Below are 13,575 nucleotides of genomic sequence, written 5' to 3'. Positions count from 1 at the left end.
CAGTTCTATCATTCTGAGGAAAGGTCTGCATTACCTACCTCAACAATATACCAGCTTATGGAAGGAATATACTTTCAAGATTGCAAAAAGGACGCATGAACTTTAATTGAGCAAATACTGTAAGTTCTAATAGATTAAATTTACTGTGTAACAGACAGATACAGATTGTATAGTCAGCTGAAAAAAACAAAAACAAAAACAATGAAGGCTGTGAACGCTTTACATGGTAAGTAGAGGTACATGCAACACTTTTTGCTCTCTAGCTTACAATAATTCTTATCTTCAAGAATCATGCATATACAATTAAAATGTTGCCACAAAAAGTCATATGCTTACAGCATGTGATGCTTACAGCATACAATCATTGCAAACACTGCATACGCCACATATAGCAAGTCTAATTTTTGTGCAAATTGGGACTTTCCGACAATTTCGCAAGTAGTTAAATTAGTGGTCAGGGAGCACAGCAATGGACAGAGAAATTGCAAAGTGCTTGCATCGATTAACACAGAAGGAGTGCCAAGACTTACTCCTAATAAACAGTATCATCATGCACCTTGTTCATGTATTGCCTACTGCATACCAGTACACGTACTTGTGCATCTCACATTCATGTCAGCATCAGAGTTAATATCACTCTAAAATAATATGTAGCTTGCAAACTTCGCAAAGAATTGATACCCCACAAAATATATGGCATATATGGTAGGATTTTTAACCCTTTGAGGACGAGTCCCGAGTATACTCGGGCAAGTGTCTATGGGAATTGCGTGCTGTAGCAAAGCCAAACCGTCCTCAATGGGTTAAAAAAGTTGAGGAAAGAGACTGAGGAAAACTGGAAGAAAAGACAGTTTGAGGTCACACACCTGCTCTGAGGTGAATTTGTCTGTCTTGAACCACTTCTCTCAGCTTCCGAATCCACTCCTGCTTGTTGTCCATAGAGGGCGCCTGCCAAGAAAAGAAAGAAGGAAAAAAATATAAAAACAAAACACAGAAATGATACACAGTACATGAATGATGTACTTACAATGCACTATATAACGAGGGGATTCAAAAGGGCTGCCAATGGACAGATTTCAAAATGATGAGGTCATGAGAAGGAGCTTTCAGGGAGATGCATAGATCTTAAAGGGGATGGCTAGTAACTGATCAGTGGGAATGTACAGTGACGGGGCGATCGTTAACGGCCGTCAACGATCGCCCCGACACTGTACAGGCAGGCTTACCTGGAAACATTAAACTGCACATTACTTGATTATGAGACCATTCTGAAGCAAATAATTTTCACACAACAATAGATATATAATGTACTCTTAAATGAATCCCACAAGGATTGGAACAATCATCCCCCAGCATTCCCACTGATCAGTTACTAGCCATCCTCTATAACGGGCAAATTATATTCTTTGAGATTTTAAAATCCTCTTCTCAACACATGAGGTGATGTCACAACTTTTCAGGGCAAAACATGTTCCCTGATGTCTGAGGCTTCTAAATGCTTCTGTCGACACATGAAGTTCATAAGATTTCAGGGAGCTTCCCACAGAAACAGGGAGACTTAGGATGCACATACTCACACACAGATAAGTCAACACTGAGTTCTATCTATCATATGCATGAAATTATATTCATATCTGTTACATCTCGATACATCAATGGTGGTAGAAACAGAATGACGAAGCTTTCCAATCAACTCTGATGGCAAAAGTCACCATCATTCTGCTGTCAATATCATTGTTTATTTGTTTTCACAGTTTGATCTATTTAATCAATTATCCATTAAATCATATGAAAAGTGAAACTCAGGGTTATGAAATACGGGTTATAGGCTCTAAGCATTTAATCTTTCTGAAGTACATGTTGCTGTTTGATTTGGAGGGTTTTTTTTTGTTTTTTTTTTTGAGGGGGTGTTGGAAGCCAAATATTTGGATTTTTTTCTTTTATTGCATGAAAGACTATAATTGATGCTATCAACTTATGAAAATATTAAATTTCACACATATACATATGTATTAGTAATCATCCTGCAGCTCACAATGTTTTTTGAAGCTTTTAGAATGTTTGTTTAAATCTCATTTGTTTTTTCTCTGATTTTGTTGAGTGCAGGGAAAGGAGCAGCATCCATGGAAGACGACAATAACATAACTGCTCACCTTGAGCACTATTCTGTTGTCGTTGGAGGGCGTCCTACCAGTCCAAAGAGCAAACTTGCAGTGATCGCCCTCAATGAATTCTGTGATGCCCAGATCAGACGTCTGTGCAGATGTTATACAGAGTCGAAGAGACGGGTGGAAAAAAGGTATAAAACATCACAATAATCGTGTTACAAATGCATATCTTAGGAGACGATACGTACATCATGAGGGAACAGAATTGTTCATTGCATGGACAAATGTACATTCTATGCATCAAAACATAAATATTGTCACATAATAGTTACATATCAAACAAAGTGTTTAGTTCCGATTCGAAATTATTAAATCACTCTCGGCTTGGTAACAAAACCGTGATCTGTATAACCTTCAACTGCCTCTGGTTTTCCTGAATTGGCAAATTTAGAAGAGTTTGCCAAAACTTTAGCCGTTGAAGACTAGTACTGAGTATAGTCCGTAGGTGTCTATGGGAGATGCGTACTATACAAATTGTAGCAAAATCAGTTCATCCTAAACAGGTTTATGATTATACCTGAATGCAACTACACAAGTTTGGCACACACAACAAGGAACAATTGAAGAGCATTGTGCACCCACCACCTACAACATCAGGGCTGCCAACATTTACACAATCATCAATATCGGGGAGGTTCTAAATACATGTAGCTTTCAGGGAGACACTGTAATTGTGTGCCTTACACAGACCTTCCAACCTTTCTGACTGAAATTAGGGATGATTTGGCTCAAAAGTAGGGAAGAAAGAACAGTTCCCATGGGAGTATATAGAAAAACTATCAAGAAAAATAGGAAATTCCAATTTAAATAGGAGCTGGGTATGGTCAAAATTCAGATTTTCCCCTCCAAATTCTGAATGGTTGGAAAGTCAACTCATGCATTTAAAAGGGTACCGTAAATCACATGGATTTTCACAAAGATGAACAAAAATTGAGTTTTGATATCTCTACCGATACAAAGAGAGAGCAAGGGAGTTTCCTGGAGAAGACACTACTGTACTTACGTCCATCTTGCTCTTGTAGACATATTTGGTCTTGCCTGTACTGTCCTTGGTCTCCTTACTGAAGACCAGGAACATCTCAAAGAGGAAGATGTGGCGTTCCCGTCCCTTGCGGAAGATTTGTTTGGTGTCCCAGACCTGAAAGGCATCCTGGAGGATCACCTCTCCGTGGGCAGCGAGGTTATCCTGTCAAAGAAGAAGGTTTACTTCAGTCAACTTATGGTGAATCTCTTTACTCTCCGCCCCCTTTTTTTTTTAATCAAGAATTTATATTCTGAAGAACATAATTTTATCTCTCTTTTTTTCAGTCACAAATATTGCTAATTATTACTTATGAACTTATCCCTTCATTTTAATCAAGAATTTACATCCTGAAGAACATCATTTTATCTGTTTTCTTTTCAGTCACAAATATTGCCAATCATTACTTATCAACTTATCCCTTAAGAACAAAATCATTTCTTTATCTATCTTTTTAATTGCCTTCTTGCTAAAAGGGGTCAAATCCAAGCTACATTTGAAGAGTTTTCTTTCAAAATGGTCTAAGTGCCATTTTCAAACATTTCAAAGTAAGTCCATCATCAGATAGAGCAAAATTGAAACCTTTCCAGGAATACCTCACTTGTAACATAACAAGGAATATTCTAGAAGTTATGAATAAAAATATCTTGTATTTTCTTATCATTTTTTTTTTGTTGTTTTTTAGCAGCTGAAATCACAAATATCTCAACTTGGCAAGAATGGATTTTGATCGTTTTGCGATAAAATTTTTCATTTGTTTGAAATTATCTCAAAAGGAGATTTTATCCTTCCATGCACAACTAAAAAAAGAAAATACATCTTGTCTGAAATATTTCTAAATCCACATTGGTCAAATCGATTGAAAACAAGTCCAATTTCTGAAACAAAAATGTGAAAATTTGTTGAAGATGTGTTATAAAAAAGACCTTTATGAGTAACTAAATTGCAATGCTAAGTTTTCTTTGCCTAAAACTTTGCAAAAAAATAGGTTGCTTTTTATATTTTCTTTTCAATTTGTTCCAACTAATGCATGTTTTAATACAAATAACATGACAAACAGTTTGTCAATGGTAAGAATATTTTAATTCTATCTTGGAAATCACATCTTTCGGACAAGATACTTCTACAAAATGAAACAACAATAGGGAAAAAGAGAAGACAGGTCAAAAGAAACACATCGGTAGCCATCGGAGATCACTCACGTCAAATCCCTCCAACATGCTCAGGTGCATGGCGTCGTTTGCTTTCTTTGGCACTGTCAGCATCACATCCAGAGCGTCCTGGATTTCGCCTTTCCCTTCCTCGCAAGTAGCAATCAAATCCTGCAAGGCAAAGAAAAAAAAAAGAATAAATGATAGAAGAATGAAAAAAATATGAAAAAAAATATATGTACATAACTTGATTTAGGGTGAAGAGTTGTCGCGGGGTAATAGCAGGGAGTTTTCACTACACGACAGGAAGATCGAGAATACATGGAAGCAATCAGCTGTGACAGTCCCTGTACTCGGACTCCCATCCCCATATCTAACCAGTTTCGCTATCCTGTTAGGACGGAGGCGTGGGGATAAGATCACTGATTGGCTGGCTGGCTGGCTGGCTCACTCCTGCCCAGCATCAGGTCCGAACGCTATTTTGGCTTAGTACCGTACTTGTTTTCCCCAGGACGGGACGTTTCTCGGATTTGATCATGCGCAGAAGCAAATTTTGCACACGGCACGCTCAACTACCAGCTGCATCACGCTTGCAAAAACTCCCTACTCTTACATAGCATGCCAACAGCGACCAACTAGCAAAGACAGAAGAAGGGTTTCCTTTTCCAAGAATCACAAGGAATGGTGTTATGTGATAAATCCATACAATATCATAAACTACTGCTATAACTTGACGGATGGATCTGAGACAGAGAGTACAATCACTGTCCATAATCTGTGTCTACATGTTTGATTTATTACATTGTATTTAGTATCCCTTGCAATGCAGTTAATGAAGTTCAGTGGTCATCTTCCTCTGACTGAGCAGGATAGTCCTAAATGAATCACATCAGACATAGGGTGCGTTTATCAACTCCTTTTCTCGGCAGAAACAGGTTATCCAAACAGCTTTCAAGGAATTTTTACGAGTTGATAAACGCAAAGCTGTTTTGAAAGCCCTTTAGGAAAGCCTTTACGAAAGGGTGCGTTTATCAACTCTCCTTTCTCGGCAGAAACAGGTTATCCAAACAGTTTTCAAGGAATTTTTACGAGTTGATAAACGCAAAGCTGTTTTGAAAGCCCTTTAGGAAAGCCTTTTCGAAAGCCCCAAATTTGTGGCTATCCAAACAGGTTTCCTAAACAGGTTTTCAGAAACCTGTTTGTAAAAGCCTTTTGGAAGTTGATAAACGCAAAGCTGTTTTGAAACGGCTTTGTAGTCTTGTACTTCAGTTACGAACAATGCACGCCTTATGGCCTCTTCTCCTCAAGTCGAATTGCGCAATGCAGCTGTGCAGTGACAGGCCAGTTAAAAAATCGTGTTCGCGAAGAGAGTTGGTAAACGCAAGTATTTTGAAAGCCGTTTCTAAACGGCTTTGGAAAGGGCTATCGAAAGCCGTTTAAACAGGGGAAAGTTGATAAACGCAGCCAAAGTCTCATGCTGCCACTCAGAAATATTTGAAGTATGTGCTAAACTGGAGCTGCCTCACAGATAGGAAGACAATTGATTCATGTGGCATTGCATCATGACTCGTCACTCTCAAAGGAAGATATGTCTTTATGACGGTAATTGCTTTTCGCTGTCCCTTCTTAGAAAACAAGCGGCACACTAATAGTACAGGCAGTCAGGGCTTCGGAAAGGGCTCTCGAAAAGGCTATGGAAAGGGCTATCGAAAGCCGTTTAAACAGGGGAAAGTTGATAGACGCAGCCATAGTCTGCTCTTTGGCACACACTCAATGATACGGAAAGAATGTTTCTAATATGCAACAGGCTATAGTGGAAGATAATGTGTGCTGTGCAACGTTTCCAACATCAGGTAAAACAAATATTAAATCTAGTTACTGTTTGCTCAGTCCCATACATTACAAAATGATGGGTGGCAGAGATTCACTTACTTTCAGCAAAAGTTGGTACTTTGTAATTCTCTGCACCGGTTTGATGATGTAGGCCTGGACAGACAAGCCAAGGTTGTGTTTCTTCTGCATTTCCTGTGGTATCAAATCAAATCAAGATGGCATCAGCACTATTCATTGTGAACATTCATACATGATTCACTTAAGTTATATAATCCCTCAAGTATCAGCATATCATGTACTCCAAAAGTTGAGAACTACATTGCAGTCTAGTCATAAGATGGACTGGTCATCTTCCTCTTCCAAGCATCAGCCTTGATAGTTTCATCAAAGGAGGACAGCTGTGTGCATTCAAAATTAAAATAAGACATACAAGGACTTATCTATATTCAATACGCTTACCATTTTATGCACATATGTGACCCTGCACCTCAAAACAAACAAAAAGTCGCCAGACATGAATTTTTAGTTCAGACCATATTCTTAAAGAGCAGACTTTAAGCTTTAAAATGATGTATAACTCAAATGAAATGGACTCTCCTAACCTATCTAAATATTGGAAAGAAAGCACAAACTCAGGAAAAGTGTGAACTGAGAAAAGAGGCTCTGAAGTACAGTGTCTATTCAAGCGCTTAATCTTTACCAAACCGTGCTGGCTGTGCGATGAATGGGACAAAAACAGGAAGTAAACCACCAGAGTAACAACAATGAAGGGATTATCAGATGAAATTGAAATTAGGCATGCCTCATTAACACATTCTGTCCATAATTAATGCCAACTTTCAAAGCAGTAGCACTATCCTTTCAAAAGTTATTAGAGTTAAAAGTGAAGAGTGCGGACAAGGTTTTTCAGAAATGAAAAAGGGATTCTAAAGACACACCTAATCACACTATTCTACCAAAAATGTTCGAGATAAACTGCTAAAAAACACACTTTCCTGCCCGTTTTATGATACCAAATTTTAACATAATGTAAAAGAAGACCCGCTCTTTCAGAAAATATGAACAACTCAAGTTCGGCTAGGTTGACCCATTTCACTTATTTTCAGTCCTCACGCAAAATCAGTGTGTGCGACTTTATGTTCGTTTTGAGGTGCACGGTCACATATTCAATTCACAAAACAACCCTCACAGTGTACATTCAGCCAGAATCCATATTGTATGTTTGTTTGTTTACATGTTTTCTGTTATTGTTGTTGATTTTTTTTTTGGGGGGGAAGGGTTCATTATCAACTTAGATACATGTATAAGTACAATACAAGACATCAAAAATGGAAAAGCTGACTGGGCATCGTTATGGCAACTGTGATACGATTGTACCTTCAGTCAGCGTGGTTTCCACGTCATGTAAATCTTACATAAACACAACTAAGATTAGCATAAGTTAGTGTCAGGTACAAACATTGAATAACTTCACATAACATGACATGACATCATGATTATGTTAAGCAGCAGGATGAACACTCATATTTTTTCATCTTTATGAAGATAATTTGATAATCAATGTGTGGCCAAGCCCTTCACAATGCAACCCTCACAGTTGTGAACAAAAGTTCACAAAATATGATTATCAATCCCAAACTTACGTCAAAGAAGGCACCAGCATGCTCCACCAGTAAAGCGTTTGAATCGGGCTTGTTCTTGCAGTAATTCACATACATTTGAAACTTGTCGGCCTGTGAGATGGTGAATAGGTAACAAGACATCAACACAATCAATGATGTGTCACATGGATTTCATGCATGGATTTCACTTTAAAGGGACTGTACAGTACTGGTTGAGGTGGGGATTCATGTTTTGAACATTCCTAAGTGAGATAATAAAAAACCTCTTATGAAATATGAAAGAGCATGTAATTTTAAGAAGTATTCAACATTTATTTGATGAAAATTGGTTTTCAAATGACTGAGATATCAAAAAAGTGCTAATAATAAAAGGCGACATGCCACCACTTTATTAGGATCTCTTTGTTTCACCTTGTTTTTGGATATCTTAGCCATTTCAAAACCGATTTTCATCAAATAAACTTTTGATACCCCTTAGAACTGCATGCTCTTTGACATCTCATAGAGTGGTTTCTGAATATCTCGCAAAACGTTAAAAGCTAAATCCTTACCTCGACCAGAACTGTACACACCCTTTAAAAATGTCCAAATCAAAAAAAAAAAAAAAAGTTTTCAAATGCCATCAAAGAAAAACAAAAGAGGAGCAGAAATGCATCCTGAGGTTACAATCATAACACTTGACGATCCTTAAGTTGAGCCCAGAATAATCAGGTGACATCATTGACTATAGTTTGTAATTTAGAATAGTTTATAAGTGACTGCAATCACTATACACTCATAATTATTTTCTTTTTCATGACAGGCAGGGTAAATGCATAAATGGAAGCACAAACTGACGAAGGAGATAGAATACACAATGGGTTTGCAGAAACATAATGAGGAAATTGGCATGGCAACTGCCATTCTTCCCTTAAAAGAATATGACAAGGGGTTTACGATTTCATCCCGGAGTTCGTTCCATGTATGTTGTCTGCAATGTGAAAACCACATCTTACAAGATGCTCCTTATCTCCTTATACAAACAATGTTTTTAATAAAAAATAAGTGGCATGTTATGAGCCATAGTTTTATTGTAATGTCATAGCTCAGCACTTACCCATGTGACAAAACAATGGCCAACATCTTCTGGCATTGCTTCGTATTTTTCCAGCTCCTTCAAGAAGATGCTAGAAAGGAAATGTACAAAATATGACAGAGAGAGTTTTAGAACAGGAGCACAGAATAAAAATACATCAACTTACTTTAATACATATGTATAGAAAGTCAATAATAACAACCAAACAAAAACACTATATAACTTTACCTTTTTTGTACACTTATCTTACATCTATATGTTCATTTCTAAGAGCTATTCTTCCTAAAAACAAAACCAAAAGAAAAAAAAATCAAAATTATTGAACATTGGGATGATGCATAACCTTTGTATTTGCTAACAGACAGAGAGAGAAAAAAAAAAAACTTTGGGAAATCCAAATGCACATTGGAAACAAAATCTTTTGACTCATTGACAAATAAAATACATTTAATACCTACAAACTTTGCAGGGACATGGTGATAGCTACAAGTACAAAATGTATGTTACAAACAAACATTTTGCTATTTGTGTTATTTCTTTTTCAAAATTCTCTACCTAGTCTGAATGACATGTCATTTCAATTACGGCAATAACACTAATTCCAGTACAAATTAAATATCTGCCTTCTATGATATGCAATTATTAGTTACCAGCAGGAAATACCCTGGGTTTTTATTTATTATCATTATCAAGAAATCTGAAACCCTGAAGTTAAGAATAGATTCTAACCACATATCATTGTTTTATCCAGCAGGTTTCATATTTCAAGCAATGTTTATACAAAAATGGCAGTGTCTATACTGTGAACAAGTACGAAAAAAATGTAACAAAAAACATGATTAATATCAGCAATTACATTAACTCAGCTTTTATTTTGGCATATCCAGTTTCTCTCTACCATGAACCAAGATAAAAACAACTGCAAACACTTACTCTTTATGAAAGGCATAAATCTCCTCAATGTTGCCAAATATGGTCGTCTCTTTTCCCACAATGCCTGCCGGGACTTCCCCCACTGACGCCATCATTTCACACATGTAATTCTGAAAAACGCAAAGGGATCAACAAAACAGACACCAGTGTTGAGGAACCACTCACATCAGCACAACCGGCAAATCAAACGCACGTCACTGAAAAAGGAAATAGCTTTGACACCACGTTACCTTCACTGTCAATTTAGAGACATTAAAACCAAAAGCATGGCATGTTAAAGGATGACATATTGTGTATATCTGTACAATCTCCAGATTGCCTCACTTCATCTACAAACCATGCAACAATGAAACATTTCATTTTTTTTTTTAATGAAAAAGTACACATTCCCTAACTTGTTACTGACATATGCTATAAAGGGTACTATAATTATTCCCCAAGCTTTCTGAAAGAGGTACATCAAGTGCTCTTTCGTTATGCTAGAAATGTGAATATGTGTTAAATTTTCTTGTATTTTTTAATATAATCGTTATCCACACATGATATTGAAAAGTGTTGTAGTCTTCTTATCCAGTGCTGGCTGAACCAAAACTTTAAAAATCCAATTTTTTGAACAGATACTTAGATTTTCCTCATACCTTGCCAATGTATTTTACTAATGTTGCTGCATTCCCTAAATTCACATATTTATTTGGGCTCCATGTTCTTCAAGCTTGTGGATTACCGAAACTTAGGCAGATGTATATATTGTCAGGTAATAGAGATGAGAAAGACGTAGGAATCAAAGAGTTAAATCTGTCAGATGTTATTACCGTGATGCAGCAGTGGAGATCCCTGACGTAAGCCTGCTCCGTCTGCAGCAGCTCTGCCATGATGAACTCGCGCTTCCGCGCCGACTTGCGCTTCTCCTCCCCGACACCCTTGGTGGCGTCCCGTAGCTTGACCTCAAGGCTGGAGTCCGACTTTCGGTGGTCCAGTAACAGGTTACCGTCATCCTGATATGATTAAAAGATTAAAAAATTAAATAATATAACTATCACATCTACACTTTGGTTTGGTTTCTTTATGGCCTTCATTACTGACATGTCAGTGTTTTCAAAAAAGCCTTGAAAACACACCTTTTTTGTAGCAACTAGTTCGTAGCTGTAACATTCATCCAATTACACATACTGTCGTACATGTTTTGAATTGATTGTAAGCGCTTTGGGCCTTGTGGGAAAAGCGCACTATAAATAATAGTAATAATAATAATAATAATAATGTCACTTTCAAATCGCTTCTTCCCTTGCATCTCCTTAGAAGAGGACACTCTTCCCTTACAAATTCCAGCACGTACCACAAAAGTAACATTGGGAGACAGAGCATTTGCCTGTGCAGCTCCCAAACTCTGGAATGATCTACCATTAGAAGTCCGGAAATCCCCACCTGTAGCAGTCTTTAAATCAGGACTCAAAACACATCTTTTCATTTAACTGTTCATTTTCATCAAGCACATCAGAAGCTTTTGCAGCGCAGAAGAATATATGTCTATAGGTTTTGCGCTTTATAAATTGATATATTATATCATTATCTCATCATGGAGGTGACCACCTAACTCGAAACCCATAAAAAGTCACAGATCAGGATTCTTTGTAAAATGAGCCAAAATATGTCATTTGGGTCCACAGACTCAAATCTTTAAAGTCTGTCTTATGTACCTAGCAGAGAAATCTTTTCTCTGCCTACAGTTAAAATTTGGTGGCTTAAAACAAAACTGAAATTGAGATATTAGAAGTCTTTCTGGACCATTCTTTTTTTTCATACAGGTGCTACTTTCACTGGGAAATAGAATTATTTTCATTGACCTTTGACCTTTAAACTCACCTCATGGCTCAGGCCGAGCTTGCCCTCCAACTGGGCCCGGTACTTGTCCATCCGCAACGAGAAGTCGCGGTAGCGCTTGTCCACCGCACTGACCCACGATTTGATGCGAGAGGCATGCGACTGGCCTTTCTCCAGCTGCGAGTCTGCCAGCCGCAGGAGTAGTTTGACCTTCTCGCCATTCTCCTGCGAGGGGATGTTCAAAGAGGGAATCGTGGAGGTATACATTTTATTTATGACACAGTGGATTATTCGAACAGGTACACGAAAAATGCGCTATGTAAATATATTATTATGATTATTATTATTATTTTCAAATAGAGGAACATCAAATTCAAAAATACAATGCATGATGTGAGATCACACATGTATTTTCATCAATACCAAAACTAATCAAACTATCTGATTATTACTAGAATACGATAAGCAAATAATCAACGTTGGTGAAGGTGATGGGACAAACTATCACTTCCGAGGCGATCTGGATGTAGCTATCTTTCCGAAGCGCAGCTGAGGAAAGATAGTGTACACATTCAGATCGCCGAGGAAGTGATAGTTTGTCTCATTGCCTGAAACTAAAAGTTGATTATTTGCTTTATATTCCACATCTAGGGTCCTAGAAATTCCCATCTTATTTCACATCTGAAACCGTTTTAGCTGTCTTTAGGTATCCTTAGGGCTTAGGCTACGTGTGTGCGTATAGATGACAAAACAATGAATTTGCTAAGCGCATCGCGCGGCACCGAAGTGAAAGTGCGTTGCACTGTGTACTATCAAGTGACCTAGGTCACATGATAGTCCACAGTGCAACGCACTTTTATTTCGCGCGTACTCATCTTGCGTTAGGACTGTGTAGACTGTGTGGAGATCAGCGAAACAAAAGGTACTATCAACATACAATGTACATGTAGAGTGTAACAAACTTTTCTTCTCAGGTGATGTGATGGGCAAAACTACGCTTCGTCACGTGATCAGCTCTGGACCAATCCTATTGCAACATTCTTAGTATGTGGAATATAATATAAACTAATCTTGGAATGTCTGCAAAATTCCTTCATTTATCATCAAAGACACATGGTATACCTGAAACTTTGCTGCACAATACACTCCTACGAATCTCCTGAGGGAATAGTGTTTGTCCAGGAATAGATTTTTCACATGTACAGTGATATTGCTGGCAATAATGGAAATACATGCCTTGACAGATCACCACTAATATATACACATGTAGGTACCTGCAACTTTTGTCTTTCTGAATAATGCAGGACTCGTTAAAAAAAGGGGCAAAGAGATTTCAATGAGCTGTAATGACACCAGGACTATGAGGGGGGAAATTTTCAAGGGGGCAGTGTTTTTAATCTCTGCAGCTCCATGCTTTGAAGCATGTACTGATGACAACAACTTGAAGGCAAGGTAGCCAAAACAGCCAGTATTATCTGTTGCCATGGTATCAGTATTTACCAGCAATGCAGAGTGTACAGAGTCTCTGACGGGGGTCTCCACGATACAGAATACATAAATCAGTTGATCAGATGATTGACTAAACTTTTGTTCTGCATTTCATATAAAGTAATGTGATGAAGAAAATGGAATGGGCTTGGGTACAAGAAGCCATCACAAACTCATGCCACATTAAACATACAGCACTTCGTTTTGCTTGTGACAATTTTCAGAGATCCTTGCAAATGTAACATCCGGGATCTTCTTATTTGCCAAGAAGTAAAGAGTGGCACCTTGAAGGAAATGCTGTACATGGAGGATTATGTACTACAAGTATATTGTGCACATGTCTTTAACCTTTGTCAAGACCATCATCTACCCTGGCAGAGCTTGTGAACTCCTTGTACTTCTGTAGGGGCCCTTTATGGATAAAATGTTGCATATGGACACTTGAGTGCCAAATGAGGTGGGA

The 13,575-nt window shown here is 37.8% G+C and overlaps 2 protein-coding genes across 2 annotated transcripts in view; both read right to left on the bottom strand.

Annotated features, from left to right (window-relative positions):
* LOC139709005 (triple functional domain protein-like) overlaps window positions 1-2,253 on the bottom strand; it is a 193,686-nt gene extending 191,433 nt beyond the window's left edge. The window contains exons 1-2 of the mRNA XM_071620973.1: window positions 2,154-2,253; window positions 867-948 (exon numbers count right to left, since the gene is read on the bottom strand). Of these exons, the coding sequence (XP_071477074.1) occupies window positions 867-939 (73 nt within the window). The 5' untranslated portion in view covers window positions 940-948; window positions 2,154-2,253. The remainder of the gene's footprint in view (window positions 1-866; window positions 949-2,153) is intronic.
* LOC139709006 (kalirin-like) overlaps window positions 1,051-13,575 on the bottom strand; it is a gene marked incomplete at its 5' end in the record, with an annotated part of 31,207 nt that continues 18,682 nt past the window's right edge. The window contains 10 exons of the mRNA XM_071620974.1: window positions 1,051-1,059; window positions 2,154-2,255; window positions 3,172-3,354; window positions 4,392-4,511; window positions 6,273-6,365; window positions 7,817-7,906; window positions 8,892-8,961; window positions 9,804-9,913; window positions 10,616-10,798; window positions 11,667-11,849. Coding sequence (XP_071477075.1) covers window positions 1,051-1,059; window positions 2,154-2,255; window positions 3,172-3,354; window positions 4,392-4,511; window positions 6,273-6,365; window positions 7,817-7,906; window positions 8,892-8,961; window positions 9,804-9,913; window positions 10,616-10,798; window positions 11,667-11,849 — 1,143 coding nt within the window. The remainder of the gene's footprint in view (window positions 1,060-2,153; window positions 2,256-3,171; window positions 3,355-4,391; window positions 4,512-6,272; window positions 6,366-7,816; window positions 7,907-8,891; window positions 8,962-9,803; window positions 9,914-10,615; window positions 10,799-11,666; window positions 11,850-13,575) is intronic.

The sequence above is a fragment of the Diadema antillarum genome, unplaced genomic scaffold, assembly GCF_040938485.1.
Source record: "Diadema antillarum isolate AM-2024a unplaced genomic scaffold, OU_Dant_1.0 seq00001398_RagTag, whole genome shotgun sequence".
NCBI lineage: Eukaryota > Metazoa > Echinodermata > Echinoidea > Diadematoida > Diadematidae > Diadema > Diadema antillarum.
This window is presented reverse-complemented; position numbering and strand designations above follow the sequence as displayed.